The 26,761-nt window shown below is 40.6% G+C and overlaps 1 protein-coding gene across 9 annotated transcripts in view; it reads right to left on the minus strand.

The window, feature by feature from the left end:
- sema5a (sema domain, seven thrombospondin repeats (type 1 and type 1-like), transmembrane domain (TM) and short cytoplasmic domain, (semaphorin) 5A) overlaps window positions 1–26,761 on the minus strand; it is a 237,150-nt gene that overhangs the window by 150,184 nt on the left and 60,205 nt on the right. For 8 of the 9 annotated variants that reach the window (XR_011885429.1, XR_011885428.1, XM_072253474.1 and 5 more), the window contains one exon: window positions 7,662–7,879. Coding sequence is in view for 7 of the 9 variants with exons in the window: in XM_072253474.1 (XP_072109575.1) it covers window positions 7,662–7,815 (154 nt within the window). In the remaining 2 variants the exon portion in view is untranslated. Of the gene's footprint in view, window positions 1–7,661; window positions 7,880–13,678; window positions 13,730–26,761 lie in introns of those variants that run through there. The other variant, XM_072253473.1, reaches the window with a different exon arrangement.

Raw genomic sequence — 26,761 nt, forward strand, 5'->3', positions numbered from 1 at the left:
GTGGAAATGTCACTAGCAAGTCTTCTTGCCACTTATCAGCCTGTGTCCATGCCTTTGTATAAACAATTGTAATGGATACGCATTTAAAAGGAGAAATGTAGTACTGGCAACAGGAAATAACAGGGGGACTGAGAGGTCTAGAATTAAACGGAGTTTAGGAAGGTAATGGTGTCTAAAGGCGATTCCTTTGCTTGCATCTTCAGAAACAGCTCTATTTCCACCTTTAATATTTTTCCCTTTCAGGGTTCTGAAGTTACACACAGGCTTTGGTTCTTTGCGGGAATGGGCCCCATTCTAGGGGTTCCATGACTGGCCGTTATTCAACATGTCAAGGGGTCGGCCTGAGAGTCTCAATCGTGTCCGGAAGCCTAAGATCTCGGGGCTCTGGAAACAGTCGGATCGAGGGTCAGTGTCACGGCAGGAGACTCGTGTGTCGTCAGGGAGGCCGGTAAATCTTTCACTGTGGGCCCAAAGGCCCGAGGTCTTTGTGATCTTCGGACACAGAGATTGAAAAAAGCAACGAAATGGACTTTTAACATCATGTGAAAAACGATGTTAAAACAGCTGTGAAAATGGGGGACACCTCCCTCTCCCTTGCCAGGGAGAGAAAGAACCTCTGGTTTGTCGAATGCGGATGAAATACGAAGCCTTTGGGGTAACTTTGGTCTGTGTCTTTGCTATTGCTCAGCATACGCTTGGGCTTGGTGACGGTATCGATGAGCCTTTTTTTAGTGGTGGGGGGAGTGGGGATCGTTGCTTGCTGCAGCTTACTCACAGGGGGAGCTGGGGGGGTGACTTTGGGGTTCTCACATTGATCTGTCGTTCATTCTTTGGGGCACTTCTCCGTTTTCGTAGATGTTTGCAAAGAAAAAGCATTTCAGGATGTATATTGTATACATTTCTCTGATATTAAATTTGACCTTTGAACCTTTGAACACTTTCACTAGTCTTTTTTTATTTCTGTAATTCAATGAATACCATGCAGCATTTGTGATAGGTACACTGCAAGGCACAGTTGTAAATTTTAAGATCTCAAACATCAAGACTACAGTATAACAAAGCTAAGCTGATATCCAATAAATCAAAAATTGAAAACAGAAAAGGATCAGATTGCTGCAGGAAATGAAAAGAAGAAAACACAAGGCAATCAATACTGAAAGGATATGCAGGCAGAAACAGAAATTAAGAAAGAGAAGCAGATGGAAAAGGCAGAGAAACAATAAAAAGAAATAATATGATTGAGTATTAAAATAAAATACAATATTTGAAACTCTTTCTTAAAAGAAGATGGACAGAGGTACTTCACAGAACAGTAATGGAAAAATATTGTGGCAAAAATCAGCGACAAGATAGACTAACAAAACAACCGTGCTCCTCCAACCTTAAACAACTAACAATCAAATGCTATTCTACCTACCTAGGGACCTGTCCTTCATGATCCTGACTGCAGTTCACATAACACTAGTGGCCAACTATAATCAAGCACTTGAGAAATTGCATGAAGCATCTCTAACCAAGAAACAGTCCATCCCAATGCATTTCAGATCATAATCAGAGATTTCATCCAACCCTGCCCAATTACCATTAGCATATAACCAGAGGTGGCACAACACACTAGATTACATTATACTAAGATAGGGAATGCCTTGCATTCCATGTCCTGACTGCATTTGGTAAATCTGATCACTTGGCTGACCTACTCCTACCTGCACACAGGCAGAGGCTAAAGAGCAAAGCTCCAGAAATAAGAACAACAAGGAGGTGGTCACGGGAGGCAAAGGAGTGGCTACGGGATTGCCTAGTGATGGTAGACTGGGCCGCATTTAAAGACTCATCTTTGGATTTAAGTTAATACAACATTGTTGTCATAGACTTTATTAAAACAGTTGTAGATGAGTGTGTCCCCACAAAATCATTCACTCTTCCCCAATCAGAAGCTCTGGATGAACCATGAGATCCGCAATCTGCTGAGGGCCAAGTCAGAGGCATTCAAGTTTGGTGACCAAGGAAGTTACAAGGGGTCCACCTACGATCTCCAGAAAGCCATCTCATGGGCGGAGTGGCAATTCCAGACTAAACATGAAACAATGAAGGATGCTCATCACTTTTGGCAGGCCTTGAATACTATCACCTATTATAAAGTAAAATCAAGCAATATAGTTGACACCAGGGCTTTGTTTCCAGATGAGCTCAATGCCTTCTATGCTTGCTTTGACCATCAAAACATGGAGGAACCATCATGAATGATTCTGTGATGCTTCCTCCATCGGTCCCTGATGATAATCTGATTTCAGTCTCTGAGACAAATGTGCAAGCAGCCTTCAGGAGGCTGAACCCACGAGAAGCATCTGGCCCAGTACTAAACACCTTTGCTGAACAACTGGCTTGAGTGTTCACTGAGATCTTTTACCTCCCGCTTCGGCATTCTGAAGTACCCACCTGTTTCAAGCAGACTTCAGTTATACCGGTGCCTAAAAAGAACATGGTTGCCTGCTTCAATGACTATCATCCAGTAGCACTTACATCCACAGTGAGAAGTTTTTTTTGAGATGTTGGTGATAAAACATATCAACTCCAGCCTGAGAAATAACTTGAATCTGCTCCAATTTTCCTACCAGCGCAACAGATTCACAGCAGATGCCATCTCATTGGCTCTTCACTCCACCCTAGAACATCTGGGTGGCAAAGATACATACATCAGGATGCTCTTCATCGACTACAGCTTGGCATTCAATACTATCATCCCCTCAAAACTAATCAATAAGCTTCAAGACTTGGCCTCAATACCTTCTTGTTTAATTGGATCCTCAGTTTCCTAACTCACAGACTCCAGTCAGTTTAGACTGGCGACAACATCTCCTCCACAATCTCCATCAGCATAGGTGCACCACAAGACTGTGTGATTAGTCCCATTCTCTACCCGCTTTACACTTATGCCTGTGTGGCTAAGCACAGCTCCAATGCCATATACAAGTTGCTGACGACACCACTGTCACTAGCCAGATCAATGGTGGTGATGAATCAGCATATAGGAGGGAGATTGAAAATCTGGCTGATTGGTGCCACAACAACTATCTCTCACTCAATGTCACCAATACCAAGGAGCTGATTAGTGACTTCATGAGAAGGAAACCGGACGTCCACGAGCCAGTCCTCATTGGAGGATCAGAGGTGAGGAGGGTCAGCAGTTTCAGTGTCATCATTTCTGAGGACCTGTCCTGAACAGCACATAAGTGCAATTATGAAGAAAGCACAGCAGTGCCTCTACTTCCTTAGAAGTTTGCAATGTTTTGGCATGACATCTAAAACTTTGACAGTCTTACATGGATGCATAAGATGATGAGATTAGGTGTATAAGATGATGAGAGACATTGATCATGCAGATAGTCAGAGGCTTCTTCCCCAGAGCTGAAATAGCTAACACGAGACAGCACAAGTTTTAAGGTGTTTGGAAGCAGGTACAGAGGAGATGTCAGGGGTAAGTTTTTTTATGCAGAGAGTGGTGAGTGAGTGGAATGGGCTGCCGGTGACTGTGGTGGAGGCTAATACAATAAGGTCTTTTAAGAGACTCCTGGATAGATACATGGAACTTAGAAAAATAGAGGGCTATGGGTAACCATAGGTAATTTCGAAAGTAAGTACATGTTCGGCACAGCATTGTGGGCCAAAGGGCCTGTATTGTACAGTAAGTTTTCTATGTTTCTACGCTTGAGAGTATATCAACTGACTGCATCATAGACTGGTATGGAAACACCAGTGCCCTTGAACATTAAATCCTACAAGACATAATGGATAAGGCCCAGTGCATCAAAAGTAAAACCCTCCCCATCACCGAGCACATCTACATAAAGCATTGTCGCAGGAAAGCAGCTTCCATCATCAGGGACCCCCACCACCCAGGTCACGCTTTATTCTCAATGCTGCCATCAGGCAGGAAGGACAGGAGCCTCAGGAATCACATCAGCAGGCTCGGAAATAGTTATTACCTGTCAGCCATCAGGCTCTTGAACCAAAAGGGATAACTTAACTCAACTTCACTTGCCTCATCATTATAATGTTCCTATGGGCTCACTTTCAAGGACTCTTCATCTCATGTTCTTGATATTTTATTATTATTTCTTTCTTTTTGTACTTGCACAGTTTGGGTGAATGCTCAGTTTATGATGTATTTAATTGATTCTTTTATAGTTAATATTCTATTATGGATTTATTGAGTATGCCCACCAGAAAATGAATCACAGGGTAGTATATGGTGACATATACGTACATTGATAATAAATTTATTTTGAACTTTGAACTGACTAAAGAACGAAAAGGCATAGGTATCAACAACTGAATAAATTGAGCAGGAGGATGTTGGGGGATGGGTTGGATTGAGGAGCACAATAACCCCGAGGTCAACAAAGCTGATGGCACTGAAGCGGTTACAAACGACCACACGATATAGGAAGAATAAGGCCATTCAATCCTTCAGGCTTACTCCACCATTCGATCATGGCCAATTTATTTTCCCTCTCTACCCCATTCACCTGCCTTCTCCCTGTTACCGTTAATGTCCTTACTAATCAAGAAACCAACCTCCACTTTAAGCATTCCCACAGGCATCTTTGACAATGATCTCTAGTCATTTACCATCTCTAACTAAGGAAATTCCTCATCTCTGTTCTAACAAGAAGTCCTTCTATTCAGAAGGTGTGCCCCTGGTCCTAACACCTTCCTCACTATTGGAAATATCCACTCCACATCCACTCTATCTAGGCCTTGCAGTATTCTGTTTCAATGAGATTCTTCCCTCATTCTTCTAAACTCCAGTGAGGACTGGCCCAGTGCCAATCGCTCCTCATACATAAAACTCATTCTTTCCCAGAATCATTCTCATAAACCTCCTCTGGACACTCCCCCAAGCCAGCACATTCTTTCTCAGATAAATGGTCCAAAACTGCTCACAATACACCAATTGCAGTCTGACGAATACCTTATAAAGCCTCAGCATTACATCGCTGCTTTTTTTTCTAGTCCTCTCAAAATGAAGGCTAACATTCTATTTTCCTTCTTTACCACTGATCAATTCTGTCATTCGATTCATTGACATACAATGTGGAAAGGAGTGGTCCCAACATCACACTTGTGAACACCAATAATCACTGGCAGCTAACCAGAAAAGGTCCCTTTTATTCCCACTCTTTGTCTTCTGCCAGTCAACCAATCTTTTGTCCAGACTAGTATCTTTCTTGTAATTACCATGGGCTCCTACCTTGTTTAGCAGCCTCAAGTGTGGCACCTTGTCAAAGGCCTTCAAAAATCTAAGTAAACAACCTCCACTAACTTTGCCTCGTCTATACAGCCTGTTATTTCTTCAAAGAGTCCCAACATATTTATCAAGCAAGAGTTCCCTTTTTGGAAACTGTGCTGACTTCGGCCTATTTTATCATGCATCTCCAAGAATCCTGAAATCTCATACTTGCCAACCCCTGAATTCAGGCTAACTGGCACATAATTTCCTGTCTTTTTAAGTAGGGAAGGAGACAAAAGTGGAGTAACATTTGCAATTTTCTGTCCTCCAGACCATTCCAGAATTCTCCTTCCTCATCCCTTGCAACCCCATCTCAATATGGGTCATGATCTTCTTCCTATCCCACCGCACTACAAGGCTTGGACATTACATGGGTTCCATTTCTATTGATTCTTGAAAGATCACTACTAATGCATCCTCATCTTCAGCTACCTTTTTCAGAACCTTGGAGTGCCTTTCACCTGGTCCAAGTGACTTATCCACCTTTTGACCTTTCAGCTTCCCCAGTACCTTCTCCTTAATAGTAGCAACTACACTCACTTCTGCCCCCCAAACACTCTAAATTTTTTGACTGCTGCTGCCGTCTTCCACTGTGAAGACTGACACAGAAATACTTCTTAAGTTTGTCCGACTTTTTTTTGTTCTCCATTCTTACCTCTCCAGCGTCATTTTCCAGCGGCCTGACATCCGATATGAAAAGGTGGACAAGAACAGGAACTGTCTGTTCCATCATTCAATCAGAGCACAGCTGATCTATTCAGACCACTCCCTTAATTGAAAGCTATTCATTTCAGCTTTAAATTGACCTCAAGAGTGTTTTAAGAGTTCCAGACTACCTCCATGCTGAAATCGTCACAGAATACCTACCTTTAAAGTTGTTTTTGACACCTTCATCAAAGGAAGCAGATTCTTTCTCTATAATCTATTACATACTTTGATAAAGCTTTTAGTTGGATCGCCCATTATTCTTCTACATTGAAGAGACTACAGGTCTGATCTACCTAGCTTGTACTCAAAATCTTACACAGGATTTACATCCCAGGAAGATTTATAAAATGTCAGAATTAGAGGGTTGATCATTGATGTAGCTTAGCAATAAAAAGGAATGGGTTTTTTTAAAATGAAGACCTGTATATCAAAAACTTTTACATATTAATTCTTTACACATATGGATCTGAGGTGTCTTCTTAATCATTTTCACATATTCTCTCAGTAATTCACATCTTTGAATACGGAAATATCAAGGAAATGTTGCAGGGAAAATAGAACAAGGCAACATGAAAGAGGAGGTATACAGGAAAACTTTAACTATGGGATAATGTTCTCTGTCTCTGTGCTATATAACAAACATCTACCATGTATTATCTCATTAAATAATAAAAAATTTAAAAATTAAAAATTAAATACTTTCACTTTTGGATTGAGCTTTGTTACCAGGTTTCCAGTCATTCTGGAAAGTCATCTAAGTACTCTGGACTTTCCTGACCTCATCACAGTCTGATCCTTCTATCCATTCCCACCAAACCACAGCATTGACCCTCATCCCTTTTCCTCATCCCTTGCAACCAAATCACAATATGGGTCGTGATCGCCTTCCTATCCCACCTCACTACAAAGCTTGGACATTACATGGGTTCCAATTCCATTCAACTGCACCTCCCCACCCAACAGCACTACTATATAATCCTTAATCCTCCCCTAGATTGACCCAAACCCACCACAGTACAGAGCATGATCCTCTTTCCCATCCCAAACTCTTAAAGTTCAACTCTTACATGACCTGATCCTTGTTACTTAACCCTCAAAACCCTGTCAGGTCCCATCCTCCAACACCCATCCACAACCTGGTCTCTGATCCTCTTCCACACCCCAACCCACCAATATTGAGGTTTTGATAATCACGTTTACCCAAAAGACCACAGTATAGAACCAGATCTTCTTCCCTGCCCCCTTCACCCCACATTCCTACCCTAAAATTGCACGTCCCAATTAGACCCATGACCACCAACCATCCAAATTCTGCCTTAGTTCTGGCATCCAAGCTTTGGAATCACAGTGTAGTTCACGAAAATGTGAAACTGAAGTTTGCAGCAGAGTCTTACAGCCAAAGCATCCTACTGAACCCAACTGAAGTCAAATGCAAGGAGAGATGATAGTCCAGAAATCCATCCCTGTCTAGTTATGTATATCAAGCAACAATTCCAGACATCCATGGTGAAAGAATTACTGCTCAGATGGCTTAAGTCATAAATTCTGCCTCTTCAGTTCATTAAATGGTTTAGTTCCATCAATTAGCAAACAAATGACAAATGACATATAAAAAGTTCCAACGTTGTAAACAGCATAATTAATTCTATTGTGTACTTACCTCTGTGCGTTATAACAGGATGCTCTGCTCGCTGACAGTCCACATGTTCCACTGAAGCAGATAACCTACTGCTCCTAACTCCCCCCACAAGCTCAAGGAGACCTTGAATGCCAACCACAAGTATCCAGAATCGATTGCTCTTTACAGGAGCCATGGTATGCCTGGCAATGGTCTCTCCCCACTCGCTTTACTCCTTTTCTGTGTGCATCTGGACAGACCTATAATAAAATGTAAACAATAATGAGATCCAAGTCATTTCACATACAAGCTGTTCTACTGAATAAAGTTTTGTGTCAGATTCTGAACAATACAGCTATATTTGTTATATAAGTTTCCTCTGATAGCTTTGAAATAAATTGTCTCCTTTTACACAGAAATGACAATTTCACTTATCCTCTCAATAATGTGGAACCAACAGTAACTGTTCTTCAGCTGTACCTCCAAAGTTTCCATGCGAGTCTATCTTTAGACAGGCTTGTTTGCTCCACTGTTCTTTGTACTTTCTACTTTTGTTTGTAAAACTTACAAGTGCAGAAAGTTTGAACAAAATTAATCAGGCTAGCACTCCTGGTGAAGTTGTCATTTTTAATATGGCAGCTGCAGCTGGAGCCGACTTGATTTTGACACATTTTATTTTACACAAGCACTAGAAAGTCTGAAGATGCTGGAAATCCAAATCAACACCCGCAAAATGCTGGAGGAACTCAGCAGGTCAGGCAGCATCCATGGAAAAATTTTGGGCCAAGACCCTTCCTCAGGACTGAGAATGAAGGGGAAGATGCCAGAATAAAATGGTGGGGGAGGGGAAAGAGGCTAATTGGAATGGTGATAGCTGAAGCCAAGAAGGTGGGAAAGGTCATGGGCTGCAGAAGGATTCTGATAGGAGAGGAGAGTGGACCATAGAAGACAGGGAAGGAGGAGGGGACCCAGGGGGAAGTAATAAGCAGGTGGGAGGAAGTAAAAGGTCAGAGTGGAGAATGGGGGGGGGGGGGAAGAGGAGGAAATTTGTTTACTGGACAGAAAAATAGAGGGTACCCAGGCAGAATACAGGTTGTTACTCCACCACCCTGAGGGTGGCCTCATCTCAGCAGAAGAGGAGGCCATGGACACATCAGAACGGGAATGGGAACTGTAATTAAAATGCTTGGCCATTGGGAATTCTGCTTGTGGCAGACGGTGCAGAGGTGCTTGACGAAGCGGTCCCCAAATTTACAATAGGAGGCTGCACCAGGAGCACCGGACACAATAGGTGACCCTACAGGTGAAGTGTTGCCTCACCTGGAAGGACTGTTTAGGACATTGAATGGACGTGAGGGAGGCAGCGTATGGGCAGGTGTGGCACTTAGGCCACTTGCAGGGATAAGTTCCGGGGGGGAGGGAGACGAATGGATAAGGGAATCATAGAGGGTGCGATCCTTGCAGAAAGCGGAGGTGGGGGGGGCAGGGATAAAGATGTGTTTAATGGTAGGATCCCTTAGGAGATGCTTGAAGTTTACACAAGATGCATTTCCACCCAACTTTTCTGACATGATTTTTTTTTAAATCATTGTCAGTTGCTGACACTATAAAGATATTGAAGGTGCGGCCTTTTATATATTGGCATTATGCTGCATCCGGTGCTCCCGATGTGGCCTTCTATATATTGGCGAGACCAACGCAGACCGGGAGACCACTTTGCTGAACATCTACGCTCTGTCCGCCAGAGAAAGCAGGATCTCCCAGTGGCCACACATTTTAATTCCACATCCCATTCCCATTCTGATATGTCTATCCACAGCCTCCCCTACTGTCAAGATGAAGCCACACTCAGGTTGGAGGAACAACACCTTATATTCCGTCTGGGTAGCCTCCAACCTGATGGCATGAACATCGACTTCTCTAACTTCTGTTGATGCCCCTCCTCCCCTTCTTACCCAATCCCTCATTTATTCATTCATTTATTTATTTATTTATTTCCCCTTTCTTTCTCTCTCTTTTTTCTCCCTCTGTCCCTCTCACTGTATCTTCCTCTGATGCTCCCCTCCCCCTTTCTTTCTCCCTAGGCCTCCCATCCCATGATCCTCTCCCTTCTCTGGCCTTGTATCCCTTTTGCCAATCAACTTTCCAGCTCTTAGCTCCATCCCTCCCCCTCCTGTCTTCTCCTATCATTTCGGATCTTCCCCTCCCCCTCCCACTTTCAAATCTCTTACTATAGATGCTGCCTGGCCTGCTGCGTTCCACCAGCATTCTGTGTGTGTTGCTTGAAATACACCGACCTACTTACAAGTTGCTGAATTTCCTAGGTCTCAGTGACTATGCTCTGCAAAATGAATCTCCCTCAAAAGCCTTTGTTTCAAGTTCAGCTCCTCTGTGGTTAACACAATCTTGGAGACTCACTAATCAAAGTCTTTGAAATGACAATCAGTTTTCAATTTAGTGCTGCAAACACAAGAGTACAAATCAGATAAAACATTGATCCAAAGTCATGTAGCTAATATTTACTGAATCGATGTATTCAATTCACCATATTAAACAACGGAGTATTTCAATGTACTTTCATTTCAATTACCTAGCATAAAACCTCCGCACAAGAAAAACTCATGGAAGCTTTAAAATCAACGTCCATTCTAAAATGGTAACTGAAATTTGAGAACCTTTTTCTTCAGTAAATAATCTGCAAAATATACATTGCACCATACTACGTCTTTTATACTATGTATTTTTGCTTTGTTACTGAAGAGATCCTGATTATGCATTTCCTTCACTCTTGTGGCATTGCCAGGTTGACCTAAATTTCATTCAAGCAAGAAGGTCAGAAGGAGCAAAGGGTTAGGGAGAAGAGAAAATCCCCAGGGCAAATTGTGGAACAATGTTGAGCTCAGAAATCAAGGTTTCTCTTATAAAGCTTCCTAGTCATTAGGTAAATAAAATAAAAATCAGTTGCCCAGATTGGGAGGGGCTTGAGATACAAGGAGAAAGTGGATAGATTAGGTCTGTTTTCCCTGGTAGAAAGGAGGCAGAGAGGCAATATGATAGGGGAAAATAGAGTCTGTAGTCTATGGGTGGGGTGTCTAAAATGAGAGGGCATAGGTTTAAGGTGAGGGGGAGATGGTTAAAGGGAAACTGAGGTATCTGGCACAGAAGGAGGTAGAGGCAAGAACAGTAACAATATTCAAAGAGGCATACAGACAAGTACTTGAATGAGCCAGGCCTAGAGGGAATTACTGTGGGCAAGTACAGATAAACAAGGTGGTTGGCATGGACATGATTGGCAGAGTGCCTGTTTCTGTACTCAACAACAATATATCTATGAAATTCAGGTTTGGGAATTTTAATATGGCATAGGTGTAATGGGTCAACAATTGCTTTGGTCACTGGCTCACTGGATAAAACTATGTTCCCCAACCTTCTTCTCCATAAGTTTGGAGAAGGTGGTTTGTCACAGGCCCTTTGAACACATGGAGATCATCATCTGGGAGATGGGGGTGGATCAGTCAGGACTGGGGGGGAGGATCGTTTGTCTGAGAAGGAAGGGATAGTGATGGAAACGAAGATGCCAGGAAATAGTTCTGGACATTTTAGGGAAATCAGAAGTGGCGGGGGGGGGGGGCTCAAAATGGACAATAAGGAGAGGGAAGCACAGGAACTGGACAGAAATTGGGAAGTGTTGATGGCGGTCACTTTAGCGCTAGTCAAAAAACGCCCAAAGATGTAAGTAATTCACTCACATATTTCAGCCCTCCAGTTCTAATGGGAATGTTGGACAGTGGAATGATCCCATGCCATCTGCCCTATCACAGAAATCATGGGGAGGCAAAATTGATACATTTGGACAGGAAGAACAAGTGCCCAGTCAAACTTTTCAGGTCACACAGAATAACAATTATCATGCATCACTCCAAAAAATGTGATTTTTACTTCCATAAAGTTGAAAAAGAAACAATAGCTGTCTACTTGCTCTCACTTGCTTCACATTATTATACAAAGCACTCTCCCGTTATTTAATATGAATGTCACATCAGGTATTTAATTAATTCAATTGAAGTCCTGGCGTAATTTACATATTACTATTTAACTATTTATGGTTCTATTACTAGTTATTATTTATGGAGCAACTGTAACGAAAACCAGTTTCCCCTGGGATTAATAAAGTATGACTATGACTAATTTGATAGATAATTATATTTCTTTGCATTTGTCCCTTCCCCTTTCCTTTGTTCTATTTCTTCTTAAATATTGTTCATCTGCAACATCTTCCGGTTCTGACAATGAATCTGAACCTAAAACACCATCTTTGCTGGTCTCTGCAGATTCTAACTGCCCAGTGAATATTTCTAACATGGTTTGTTCACAACTTGCCTTTTCAGCAAGTTGGAGGCTTTTTTTTAAAAAAGGAAAATACTTGAAGGTTTTCTCTCCAAGTCCAGATCCAAACACTATTCACACCTATTACACCCATGTTCATTTATAAAGACACATTTTCCCCTGTATTTCTATGGTTTTGTCCAGTTTGAGGGAATTAGTAAAGCTTCAGTCCACGTGAATTGGATCCATGAACAAAAGAATTTAGAGTAGCGAAAGGAACTATTAAACAGATAACAGTAAGACAACAGCTCAAGTGCTTTTTCTTTAGAAAGATAAAGTGTAGAAAACTGCAGACTTAACATTGCTGACAGAAAAGATAAAAGTTTAGATATCACAGAAACCAAAAAAATGAGTCATCCCAGTACAGATTTGAAAAAACCAGAAAAGCTGTGCTTAATCAATCATACTGAACAGGGAGAATAGATAAGAGCATTATATAAAATACATTTGGATTTAAGGCCTTTGACAAGGGATCGTATTGAACATTCACAACTAGGGTTAGCACACGAAGCAAGGGGCCAAATAGTTGAATTAAGTGCAGGCTACAAAACAGAAAGCAGAATATGATTAAGTTCTTCACACTGGAAAAGATATTAAGGCTGCTCAAAACAAAATGCTAAGGAACCCAGTTGGTTGTTTTGAGTACCATTAATACTTGATTTGTATCTTTGTTTCGGCTTCTGCAGTCTCTTGCCTCCATTAAATGGTGCTCTGTAGAAAATGATGTAGAGGGCATGCCTGGTTACAATTTTCACGAACAATGTGAATTGGGAGAAAAAACCTCTAACTTAGCAGACAATAAAATATTAGGAGTTGCACTGAATAAACATGATGAATGCAACAAAATATAAGGTGTTATTAAACCCGCAGAATGTTTCAATAAAATAAAACTTCCAATATTGATACATTTTGACAGGAAGTACAAACAAATCACATACACCAGAGACAATAATAACTAAAATGGGGTAGATCAGAGATCCATGGATATGGAATCATTAATCATAGCCGGGTTTAATGAAAGGCCATTTAGCCGAAACATTAACTCCATTTCTCTGTTCTGCTTGTTTCCTGACAAAAAGTAGGAATGCAAATTAACAAATCAAATAGCAAATGGTACTAAAAGGGGAAACTCGATAGTCCATGAGAGGGAACGGAAAAGTATACGAATGAGTTAGATGAGAAGCAGCAAATGGAAAAGCTCATTAGGCGTTGCAGCCTGTTTCAGTGCTATAGACGTGATGGAAGATGAGAAGCTCTAATAAACTTTTCTGTCTGACACACAGATCAGAGGAAATTGTTACAAAATTGTATAAATACTCCTGCCCACCGTTTCAAATTGCAAGAAATTTGACTTTTCTCTTCCTTCCCTATCCTACAAAATATGCAAGATGCTTCAGCTAATCAATTATAAATGTGACCTGCAAGAATAACATTTCTTTTCCCTCAGGCAATATAGTATGTAGACTCATCACAGGTCACTCAACAAGAAACAGTGGAGTATAAAATGTATTGCTTAGATTGATAGCCATTAAACATCTGCTGCTTCGAGTTAACAATGGCAATCATGCATTTAAAGGATACCCATTTACAAGTATTCACAATAGACTCGAAATTCTTCTGCACAAGGCATACACTTTCACCAGCAGTGATTATTTAACAGTTTCTTTACCAACCTTTTGAAATGTTACTAAGTAAAAGTGATTCAATGGCTAGGTGTGGAGATAGCTGCATATTTTCCAAATGCTCCAGTTTTGAGAACTATTGAATCTAGTTAACCAATTCGAGAGGCTCGTCATGAGGCACATCAAGATCCTGCTGCCCCCCTCAGTGGACCCCCTGCAGTTCGCATATCGTCCAAACCATTCAACAGACGACGCCATTGCCATCACCCTCCACCTGGACAAAAAAGACACGTACGTTCGAATACTGTTCATAGACTTCAGTTCAGCATTCAACACAATCATTCCTCAGTACCTGATTAGAAAGCTGAGCCTACTGGGCCTGAACACCTCCCTCTGCAACTGGATCCTAGAGTTTCTGACCGGGAGACCTCAGTCAGTCCGGATCGGGAGCAGCATCTCCAACACCATCACACTGAGCATGGGGGCCCCCCCGGGCTGTGTGCTCAGTTCACTACTGTTCACTCTGCTGACCCACGACTGTGCTGCAACACACAGCTCGAACCACATCATCAAGTTCGCCGATGCCACAACCGTGGTGGGTCTCATCAGCAAGAACGATGAGTCAGCATACAGAGAGGAGGTGCAGCGGCTAACAGACTGGTGCAGAGCCAACAACCTCTTTCTGAATGTGAACAAAATGAAAGAGATGGTTGTTGACCTCAGGAGGACACGGATCAACCACCCTCTGCTGAACATCAATGACTCCTCCTTAGAGATCGTTAAGAGCACCAAATTTCTTGGTGTTCACCCGGTGCCTCAACACCAGCTCCATAGCAAAGAAATCCCAGAAGTATTCAGGCTCTCACGACCAGACTATGTAACAGTTTCTTTCCCCAAGCCATCAGACTCCTCAATACCCAGAGCCTGGACTGGCACCAACCTACTGCCCTCTACTGTGCCTATTGTCTTGTTTATTATTTATTGTAATGCCTGCACTGTTTTGTGCACTTTATGCAGTCCTGGGTAGGTCTGTAGTCTAGTGTAGTTTTTGTGTTGTTTTACGTAGTTCAGTGTAGTTTTTGTATTGTTTCATGTAGCACCATGGTCCTGGAAAATGTTGTCTCGTTTTTACTGTGTACTGTACCAGCAGTTATGGTCGAAATGACAATAAAAAGTGACCTGACCTGACAATATACCACTCTGTTCTAGTAACTTTGTCAATGACACAAATAACCCCAAACAGATTATCCGTCTAGTAACAATGTCCTTTAGACGGGATTGGGGGGGGGGAGGGGAGAAATTATATGCTCAGTGCCTGCAATCAACCTTGCATTTTGATTCCATTAATGTGTAATTATGCACAAGACCATTCCTCTCTGATCTCCAGCCATGCCGACGGGAGGGAGGGGAAGCAGAGGGAAATCATAAACATTGATTTGGAGAAAAGACTGTGGGTGCAGGGTACGTAAAATAACGCTTCTCCTATCTCAATAATGGGGTAAAGATAGCACATTGGGGTAGGAGAAACGATGAAGCAAAAGGCTTGAGGGAAGCTGCTGAGAATGTTGGTACTGCAGTGATGATTAAGGAGGAGAATGAAATAAGTTCAGGAAGATGACTAGAGTAGCTAGAGTTCATTAGAATAAATGCACAGAAGAATCACAAACAAGTCCTTCATGCATGCACAGTACAAAATTGCTTTAATGACATCAACTGTGGCTTGTATGCTATAAAATATCATTACATACGTTCAGGAGTCTCCCTCGCCCATGCAGTATCTACTGAAATGGAGCTTGTGTGCTTGGAAGTTCTGATGAGACTCAATTGCAATGCACAACAAACATTACATTGGCAATAATTTCCAGGCAATATTGCTAAGAGATATCAAAAATGGAAATCTAATATAAAGTGGCAATGAGTTCAGGAGAAAATCTGATAAAAGAAGAAGAAAGGTATTTAAAGTTTTTGCACTGTCTTGAATATAGTAAATCTTCAGAGTTCTTTGTGGGCAATGACCATTAGGTCTTCGCTGTCCATGTAAATCATTACCCAATTCTTTCTGTCCTTCTTGTCATCTTAATTCTTTATTTCTACTTTGCTGTCTCTTCTTGTTTGGTTCTGAACACTCTTTATGCTTTCTGTCCAAAATATAATTAATTCAGAAGATGCCATTCTCAACTACAGCTTCCTCCATTTGTTTATTCACTTACTATTAAAAAAATGTATTTTCTCTTTCATCTTCCTTAGCTGTATTCAAGCAAATTCTTGCAGTGATGCTTAGTTTTTAAAATTATCTTCCATTTTCTCTGATTCCTCTCTATAAAAGAATGCAAGTTTTTATTGTTGGAACTAGGGGATAAACGTCGGCTTACTAAAAAAAATCATTTGCAGTTGAAGAATTAATCAAGTAGGTAAAATTCAAAACCGCATTTAACAATTAGTGTATAATGTAAAGTCACTAAAAAAATTCTAGGCTGGATTCACATAATTGGTACCAGGTTGACACACAACTAGCGATGCCGGCCAAGAGAAAAATTTGATCAAATCCGCAAGTAAGAGGAAATGTCAGGAAAGAGGAATTTGGGAATGTTGAATTGCAGACTGGATTTTCAAGGATAGAACATCTATGGAAGAAATGCTTATTATTTATACTAACTACAGTATTATGCAATGAAATACTCAGCTGGGCCAAAAATAACAGTAACATCAAACAACAAATTGATGTATTGAGTAAGATTGTAGCTTATTTTTGTTAAGCATGGATCTCTTGTAATCTATGCTCATACACTCCGCTTATTTCAATTTAAAATGTAATTTTATACTACAGTCAAATATTTATGCCTCCTTACATATTTTAACACAGTTGATGTATGAGATTACTGGTGGCTGAATGGTATTTTCTGTTTAGTCTTGTAGCAATATTAGCCACAAACTCTTGAAAGGCTAGGGAACAATTATTAATATCTCCAGATTTAACAACTGTATGCATTAATGCCTGTACCAAAACACAGCTTAGTGAATTCAGTATTACAGCCGACAAAAGCCAACCCCATGATGGCTCAACTGGAAAAATACCAAGACTAATCACTGATCACAAAGACCTTTGAAAGGACCTGCATCCTGCTGCAAAACTAACTTGTAGCATCACCTTGCCAGAAGGGACCATATGGAAAGGAAGAATATTTTATTGTAGTGCTAAGTACAACTGTATATGACCTTATGTAAATTATTGTGTAGCCAATTATGGTGCACTCTCAAAACAATCATCATACACACTACCTTTGTCCAATAAATACAGGTTTTTAAGTTTTAACATTTTAAAATTCTGACATCATATGATTCAAAGGTTTTGATCTAGAGATAAGCCTGGAAAAAAATTGCAGGTCCAAATATCAATGCTGTACAACCAGCAAGTTGAACCAAGAGCTCGATGGAAGTTGCTCCTCACACTTCATTACCATCCTTGATATAAGAAGGCAGTTTGCCAGAGCAAAGACATCAATGTCAGGCTGCCTGCCTTGCCAGTAGAATTCCTTCTGTAAGTTGCATGGGCGCATTGCAACTGTCAATTTGGAAGGCCTGTTTGCAACTTGGCAACTGAGGGATTCACTCTAAGCCTCCTGTTTACAAGGAATATTTTGCTTTAAATATTAGTTGCATTTGGTGACCTTGAAGGTTAATCTTTGGTGGGATATTTCGAGGCACAGGAAATCAAAGGAAACCAAATTGTTGAAATATGAATCAGATAGAAGAAATCAGCCCTCGGCTCCTCAAGTCTATTCCACCATTCTTCTGATGATGGCTGATCTGTTCCAGGCTTCATTTCCTCTTCTTGTCAGTTCCCCAGAACTCTCCATCTTTCAAAAAAAAATGTCTATTTCCTCTTTAAAACCCTCAATGATCCAGTCTCCATAACCCTTCAGGGTAGAAAATTCCAAAGCTTCACCATCCTCTGTGAGAAGATGTTCCTTCACATCTCAGTTTTTAAAAATTACCTCCTTAACTTGAAACGATGTCACCTCATTCAAGAGTCTCTCACCACATTGAAACACTTCAACATCTGTCCTGTTATGTCCCTTAGGATTTTGTACCTTTCAAAAATATTACTCCTCATTCTCCACAACTCCAAAGTATAGTGATCGGATTCCTTTAGCTGCTCACGATAGGATACTATATTTCATCAATTGGTATGATATTGATAATTCGATAAAATCAGTGTGGAATTTAATCATAAAACTATAATATTATGAACATTGGGCTCATGAATCTAGGACATGCACATTCAATATCAGGGCCATAGAGAGTATAAGGAACAGAGAGATCTTGGTGTACAAGTTTACAGATTACTGAAGCAACATCAATGGTAGGTATTGTGGCAAAGGTAGCATACAGGATACTTGCCCTCATTAGCTGAGGGAATACAGTACAAAAGCAGAGTGATTATGCCACAACTTTATAACATATTAGTTAGACCACAGCTAGAGTACTGCATGCAATATTGATAAACACACTATCGAAAGGAAGAGACTGAGCTGTGCAGTATACATAGGATATTACCTAAGCTCAAGCAGTTAAGAGATGGGGTAGACTGCTTTTTTTTCCCCTCTAGAGTAAACTATGCTGAGAGGGATGTGACAGAAGTATGAAACATTATGAGGGGCATTGGTAGCTTGAATAGCAGGAAGCTTTTTCTCATTGCAGAGATATTGTATATAAAACCGAAGAGCATAGGTATAACACAAGGGATAGGAGGCTCAGGGGGAATCAGAGAAAGAATTCTTTCTTTCTTTCTTTCTTTCTTTTTAAATCTTTTTATTGAATAAATATACAAAAAGGTAAGCCATATAGGCACTAATACACTGTTAGAATATAATAAAATTAGAGGAGATATTAATACAGAAAATAAAAGTGATACAAACAATGTAATTTAAACATAACATACTAAGGTAACATAATAGTATACTAATTTATATATATATATATATATATATATATATATATATATATATATATATCAATAGAGAAAAGGAAAAAAAAACCCAAAAAAAACCCACCGTGCAACTAAACTAAAAGCAAAGCAAAGCGATGGGCTAACTTGGAACCAAGTAGAGTTAAAGAACTTAAAATCACGTCCTCAAACCTGACCTCCATTAAAAACAGTAAAAAAAAACAAGAAGGGTATATAAATATGGAGCAAAAAAGAGAAGAAAAAAAATTACATTAAATGAAAATATTGAATAAAAGATCTCCAGGTCTGTTCAAATTTAAGTGAGGAATCATAAAGATTGCTTCTAATTTTCTCCAAATTCAAGCATAATATTGTCTGAGAAAACCAAAAAAAGGTGGTTGGAGCATTAAGCTCTTTCCAATGTTGTAAGGTACATCTTTTCACCATTAAAGTAAGAAATGCAATCATTCTATGGGCTGAAGGAGAAAGATTACTGGAAATTTTAGGTAGTCCAAAGATAGCAGTAATAGGGTGAGGAGAGATATCTATATTCAATACCTTTGAGATAATATTAAAAATGTCTCTCCAAAAAGTTTCCAGAGTAGGACAAGACCAAAACATATGAGTTAAAGAGGCTATCTGCCCCGGACATCTATCACAAAAAGGATTAATATAAGAATAAAAGCGAGCTAATTTATCTTTGTACATATGTGCTCTATGAACAACTTTAAATTGAATTAGGGAATGTTTAGCACAGATAGAGGAAGTATTGACTAATTGTAAAATCTGCCCCCAGTCATCCACGGAAATGATAGACCCCAATTCCTGTTCCCAATCTACCCTAATCTTATCAAATGGAGCTTTCCTAAGTTTCATAATAATATTATAAATCATAGCTGATGCACCTTTATGACATGGATTAAGGTTAATTATAGTATCTAAAATGTATGTAGGAGGAAGCATTGGAAAGGAAGAAAATATAGTACTTAGGAAATTTCTAACTTGTAGATATCTAAAAAAATGTATTCTTGATAAATTATATTTATTAGATAATTGTTCAAAAGACATAAGGGAACCATCTAAAAAAAATCCAAAAACCGTGAAATACCCTTAGTCTTCCAAATTTAAAAAGCACGATCCGTAAAAGAGGGAGGAAAAAATATGTTACCTAAAATAGGAATCGCTAGCCCAAATTGGTTAAGATGAAAAAATTTTCTGAATTGAAACCAAATACGCAAGGTATATTTAACTATCGGGTTAGATACCTGTTTAAGGCGTTTCAAATCAAAAGGAAGAGAGGAACCTAAAATAGATCCACGTGTATAGCCCTGAACAGATTGTAATTCCAATGCTACCCATTTAGGAATGGATAGTATATCCTGGTCAAGTAACCAAAATTTCATATGTCCAATATTAATTGCCCAATAATAGAATCTAAAGTTAGGTAATGCTAAACCTCCATCTCTCTTAGCTTTCTGTAAATGTATTTTACCCAGTCTCAGGTTTTTATTTTGCCAAATAAATGAAGAAATTTTTGAGTCAACTTTATCAAAAAAAGATTTTGGAACAAAAATCGGTAATGTCTGAGATATATATAGAAATTTTGGCAGAGAAAACATCTTAACTGCATTAATACGACCAATCAAAGTCAAATATAAAGGAAACCATTTAGATGAAAGTTGAATAATATGGTCAATTAAGGGTAGAAAGTTAATCTTAAATAAATCTTTGTGTTTACAAGTAATTTTAATCCCAAGATATGAAAAATAATTATTAATCAATTTAAACGGAAAGTTATGATATAAGGGAAGTTGTTTATTAATCGGGAAAAGTTCACTGTTACTAAGACTTAATTTTTAACCTGAAAAGAGACTAAATTGTGCTATTAAATCTAAAGCAGCAGGGATAGATTTTTGAGGATTAGAAATATATAAAAGTAAGTCATCAGCATAGAGTGATATTTTATGGGACTTTAAGCCCCGAGTTATCCCAGTAATATTTGGAGATTCTCAAATGGCAATTGCAAGAGGTTCTAATGCGATATCAAATAATAAAGGACTAAGAGGACAACCTTGTCGAGTACCTCGAAAAAGAGGGAAAAAAGGTGAGCTTAGAGAGTTAGTACGGACCGAGGCCACAGGAGAATGATATAACAGTTTGATCCAGGATATAAATTTCGAGCTAAAATTAAACATTTCAAGTACCTTAAATAAGTAAGGCCATTCTACTCTACCAAAAGCTTTCTCAGCATCTAAGGAGATAACACACTCAGGAACATTTTGTGAGGGGGTATAAACAATATTTAACAGTGTGCAAATGTTATAAAAAGAGTAACGACCTTTAATAAAACCCGTTTGGTCTTCCGAAATAATAAAAGGAAGAATTCTTTCAAACTAAAGATGGTTGGATTCTGGAATGCTCTATATAAGGTGTCTGTGTGTGTGTGCGTGTGTGCGTGTGTGTGTGCGCGTGTGTGTGCGCGCGCGTATGTGCATGCATGCGTGCATGTGTGTACGGTTTGGGGAGGGGGGGGTAGTTGTTGAGAAGGTAGATATTCCCACAATATTTCAGAACTATTGACATGAATACTTTAATCGCTAAAGCCGAGAAGATAGTGGGACAAATGCTGAAAATGGGGTTAAATGGGGACTTGAAAGCCAGTATGGACACAGTGGGTTAAACAGACTGTTTCTCTGCTGAATCATGACTCAAATTGGGGCACTTTAGTATTAATTAGAAATTTAAAATCAATAAATTAATTGGTTCAAATATTCATATTTCAAAAGCTGGCTGGTGAGACTTCTTAACAAATACAACGGTGCAGATTATGTTTGTGTATTCATTGTCAAGCATGTACAGTTCAATAATGGCTTAGTCAGAGTAACTGCTCACAAAGTTAATTTTGTCAGATTACAATATTTGCATAAAATTAAAAAATACATCATGATTTTATTTAGCTAAAAGATATAGTCATAATTAAACTGTAAATTAGTTTATTATCATATGTACGGAGGTACAGTGCAAAACTCATCTCGCCTATCATTCATGCAGATCAATTTGTTATAATTATGCACTGAGGTCATACAAGGTAAGTCAATGACCAGCTCTTTTTATTCCTGACATTGAGGGAAAGGTTGTTGTCATGACATCATGTCACTAGACTCTATCTCCTTCATATACTCCAAGTCATTGTTTGAGATATGGTATCCTCTGCAAATAGCTCAAAATCATTGAGCAACATCTCAAGCTTCATCATGCTGAGCACTGGTGCCCCCCTCCCCGACCCCCAGGGCTGCATCATCAAGTTCACTGATGCTACCGCAGTGGTTGGTCTCATCAGCAACAATGATGAGTCAGCATACAGACAGGAGGTAGAGAGGCTTGTCAGATGGTGTGAGAACAGCAACCTGAGTCTCAGCATGTACAAGACAGAAGAGATGATTGTAGCCTTCAAGAAGGCGCAGGTCAACTACTCTCCCTTGCATGACAATGACTCTGCCGTGGAGAGAGTGAAGAGCATAAAGTTTCTTGGTGTGCACATTACATGGACCCACAACACCTCAGTAGTCAACGCGGCATAGTAGCATCTAGTCCTTCTGAGGAGATTGAAGCATGCCAGCCTCCCCAACCCCATCTAACAACTTTCTACAGGAGTACCATCTGTATGGCAGTATCATTGTGTGAAGCTGCAAAGCATCAGACCACAAAACCACCGTGAGGAACAATAGGGTCTCCCCCATTTGTGACAATTACTGGAAGTGTTGTATACGAAGGGCCTAAAGCATCCCTACCACCCATCCCACAATCTCTTTGACCCACCAGGAAGGAGGTGCAGGAACATCAGGACTAGGACTGTCAGACTGGGTGACAACTGTGAGACTAATGAATATCCTGCCACCACTGAGGTCTCGTTACTGGGACAGCAAGCTGTTTACTGTTCACCTAAGCTGCGCATTACATGTATTTTGAATTTTACTTATTAACTTATCTGTGGTAATATTTTGTTTTATGTGCTGTGTGTGACATATGTTTTGTGGATGCACCGTGTTCTGGAGGAATGTTGTTTCATTTGGTTTTATATATGTACAGTCAGATGACAATAAACTTGAATTTGAACTTGAAACTTACAGATGGAGTTAGAGCAGAATCTGGCCACAATTTACACGTAGAACAGGGGGTCTGATGATGCAGTCTTGCGGGGAATGAGTTTTGATGATAATCGAGGCAGAGGTGTTGCTGCCTGTCTGGACTGAATGCAGTCTATTGGTCAGTAAGACAAGGATCCAGTTAAAAAGGGAGCTGTTAAGTGTCAGGTCTAGGAGTTCAGACATGAGTTTGCTTGGAACTATAGTACTGAGGGTGGAGCTGTAATCAATAAATAATTGTCTAACAGAAATGTCTTTACCATCCAGATGCTCCAGAGACAAGTGTAGGGTCAGGAAGATTACGTCCGCTGCAGAGTTATTTCGGTGGTAGGTGAATTGTACTGGGTTGTGGTTGCATGAGAGATTGGAGTGACATGTGCCATGACCAGTTTCTCAGAACATTTCATGATGGCGGATGTCAGAGCCACCAGGTATAGTCATTAAGGCACATTATCCTTTTCCCCCTCTTAGGTACTGGGACTATGACAGTCTTCATAAAGCAGGTGGGATCCTCAGACTGAAGCCTGGGAAGGTAAGAAACATCTGCAAACATCCCCACCAGCTGATCAGCATAGAATTTAAAGACATGGACAGCAACTCCACCCAGACCAGACAGCTTCTGTGGGCTCACTCTCCAGCAGGCTGGTCTTACATCCACAAAGGTGACTGTGAGTTCAGGTATATCAAAGGCTGTTCAGGTGGGCGATGACATTCCAATCACAAAATGTGCATAGAATGCATTAAGCACATTGGGAAGAGACGCACTGTTGGTAGTCCTGAATGACCTAATTTTGTAGCACATGTGAGCCCTGCCACAACTGACGGCTGGTCTGGGACTTTATCTGGACTGGTGTTGTATCTTGGCATCCATGAGAACTTTATGTAGGTGATACCTCAATTTCCTGTAAAGGCCAGAGTTTGAATGCTGCAGTTCTAGACTTCAGTCCTGAGTGGCTTGCCCATTTCATCCATGGTTTTTGGTTTGGAAACACCCGGATTGTCCTCTTTGGTACACATTTGCTGAAAGATGTCTGGCAGTGGTGGTATACTCATCTAGGCTGGCTGATGAGTCTTTGAACAGGAACCAGTCAACCAACTCAAAAGCGGTCACCGAGACTGGTCCACGTTATGAGGGCAATCAAGGAGCTTTATCTCAGGGATTTGCACAAAAGCCTCCAGATTTGAACATAGAACAGTACAATACAGGAACAAACCTTTCAAGTCCGTGATATGTGTGCCAACAATGATGCCAATCCAAACTAATCACATCTGCCTGCATATAGTCCTTATCCCTCCATTCCCTGACAGCCTGTTGAAGTGCTTGTCTAAATAAATCTTAAACTCAAAAGATTTTATCTACTTCCACCACTTCCAATAATAACACATTCCAGGCAATTAACACTCACTGTGTAAAAAACTTCCCTTGCACGCCTCCTTTAAACTTTCTCCCTCACACCATAAAGCAATGTCCTCTAGCATTTGGTATTTTTACTGTGGGAGAAAGACTCTGAATATCTACCATATCTATATTTTTTATTGGTTTATTTACTTCTATTATAGTCTGCTCTTCAGACTTCAATGCTCAGATAAAATAATCCAATTCATCAAAGTTCAAAGTACATTTATTATCGAACTTTGTATACTGTATACAACCTTGAGATTTGTCTACTTGCAACAGCCACTATAGAACCCATAAAAACAAACAATACAACAAAGACCCAATGTGCAAAAAAAAGAACAAATTGTGTAAACAATGTAAAAAAGAAAACAAATAATACGTAGGACGTGAATCTCCGCTATGGAGCCAGTTCATCACTGAGGCTGAGTGAAACCAGTACAGGAGCCCGATCGCTGCAGACTACAGTCACAGAGCCAAGTTCAGCCAGTGCTGAGACAAACACCGATGGCTGCAGGCTACAGTCACAGAGCCAAGTTCAGCCAGTGCTGAGACAAACACTGATGGCTGCAGGCTACAGTCACAGAGCCAAGTTCAGCCAGTGCTGAGACAACACCGATGGCTGCAGGCTACAGTCACAGAGCCAAGTTCAGCCAGTGCTGAGACAAACACTGATGGCTGCAGGCTACAGTCACAGAGCCAAGTTCAGCCAGTGCTGAGACAACACCGATGGCTGCAGGCTACAGTCACAGAGCCAAGTTCAGCCAGTGCTGAGACAACACCGATGGCTGCAGGCTACAGTCACAGAGCCAAGTTCAGCCAGTGCTGAGACAAACACCGATGGCTGCAGGCTACAGCAACAGAGCCAGTTTAGCGCTGAAGCTAGTGAACCGCATGGATTAGTGAGCTGAACAGGGTTTGACCTCCACCTTGGGCCTCAATGCCTTGATCTTTTTAAACTGACGCACTGCTCAAATCAGCTAAATATCGGTTCGTTTCTCCTCTAAGGCCTGGGTGCCTCCACTTTGATCCAGCCCCAGGTCAGCTCCAGCAATGGCCATAGCTGCATGTTCAAGAGTCCACATCGCTGAATCCCTGAGGATTCTTCAAAAAATGCCAAGTAGTACAGACGGTTCGAAAGCACAACTCCCTAAGAGAAGTTACAGGCTGTGAATTGCAGTGATGATAGTCCAGAAAAAGTACAATTAATAGAGTAGTTAGCTTTGTTTGCTGCCAGTAAAGTGTTGCCATGTCTTACTAGTGCGATCTTCACTGGCAACCTCTCTTTATAATTAGTGCCCTCCAATCCAGGCGACATTCTGGTAAATACTTTCTGCACCCTTCCCGAATCCTCCACATCCATTTACATTTTGACTGTGAAGTGCCCTCAGTGAGCAGGATCAAGGATAATCCCAGGCATTTTATACTTAAATTAAGATAAAGAGGATAATTCAGGAGTCTGAACAAAAGGTTAAGGCACTAAATGAGTACTTTCTGTCATTATTTACCGAGAGAAAAGAGTTGGAGGATAGTGAAGCCAGAGTGGGAAATGCTAATGTGCAGGGACTTTTTTAAAATTGAAAAGGTAGGACTGAGTCTTCTGAAAAGCATTACAGTGGATAAGTTCCCAGAGCCTGGTGCGTACTGGATAGGAAAGGTATGTCGCATCAGTTAGTGGGCGATTTCCTTCCACACAGCTCTGATATATTGGGAAATCATATACAGCAGTGGTTTGCCATTGCCTCCTGCCGGGTGTTTTTTTTAAAGAGATCACCAGCTCTTAACCCTGCACGGATGGAGAGCGTGAAAGGGTGCCGGTTGGATTTGAACTCAGGATCTCTCGCTCTGGAGTCCAGCGCTGATGCCACTACACCACCAGCCGGCTACATACTGTATATCTGACAATACTTAAGGAAGCACGTGTGGAGATTGCTGGGGCTTTGACAAAGATCTTTTTGTCCTCACTAGCAACAGACCGGGTCCTAGAGGACTTGGGAGTAGCAAGTGATGTGCCTTTGTTCAGAAAAAGAAAACAAGATAATTCAGGTAATTATAGGCCAGTAAGCCTCCTATCAGTGATATGAAAGCTACTGGAGAGAACATTGAGGAATTGATTTTTTTTTTGAAAGGCACATTTTGAAAGGGATGACTTGCTCAGCAAAGTCAACATGGCTTTGTTGCAGGCAGGTCATGCCTTACAAACATAGGGGCTTTTGTTTTTGAGGTTACAAAATAACTTGATGAGGGCAAGGCAGTGGATATTATCTACATTGGCTTTAGTAAGACATTTGATAAGATCCCTCATGGTAGTTGGTTCAGAAGATAATGATGGATGGGATCCAGGGTAAATTGCAAGTTTGGATTCAGGACTGGCTACCCATTGAGGACAGGCTTTGGGGGTGGAAAGCTGTTATTCTGGCCGGAGGTCTGTGACCGGTTACATTCCACAAGGATCTGCTCAGGGACGTTTGTTTTGTCATATATGGTATATCAATGACTTGGATGAAAATGTAGGTGGGTGGATTAGCAAACTTAACAGATAACACCAAGATAGTTGGAGTTGTGGGCAGTGTAAAGGCAACCAAAAAATACAGCGAAATATAGATCAGTTACAGGTATGGTCATAGGAGCGGCAGATTTTAATC

This window comes from Mobula birostris, chromosome 3 (assembly GCF_030028105.1).
Source record: "Mobula birostris isolate sMobBir1 chromosome 3, sMobBir1.hap1, whole genome shotgun sequence".
Lineage (NCBI taxonomy): Eukaryota > Metazoa > Chordata > Chondrichthyes > Myliobatiformes > Myliobatidae > Mobula > Mobula birostris.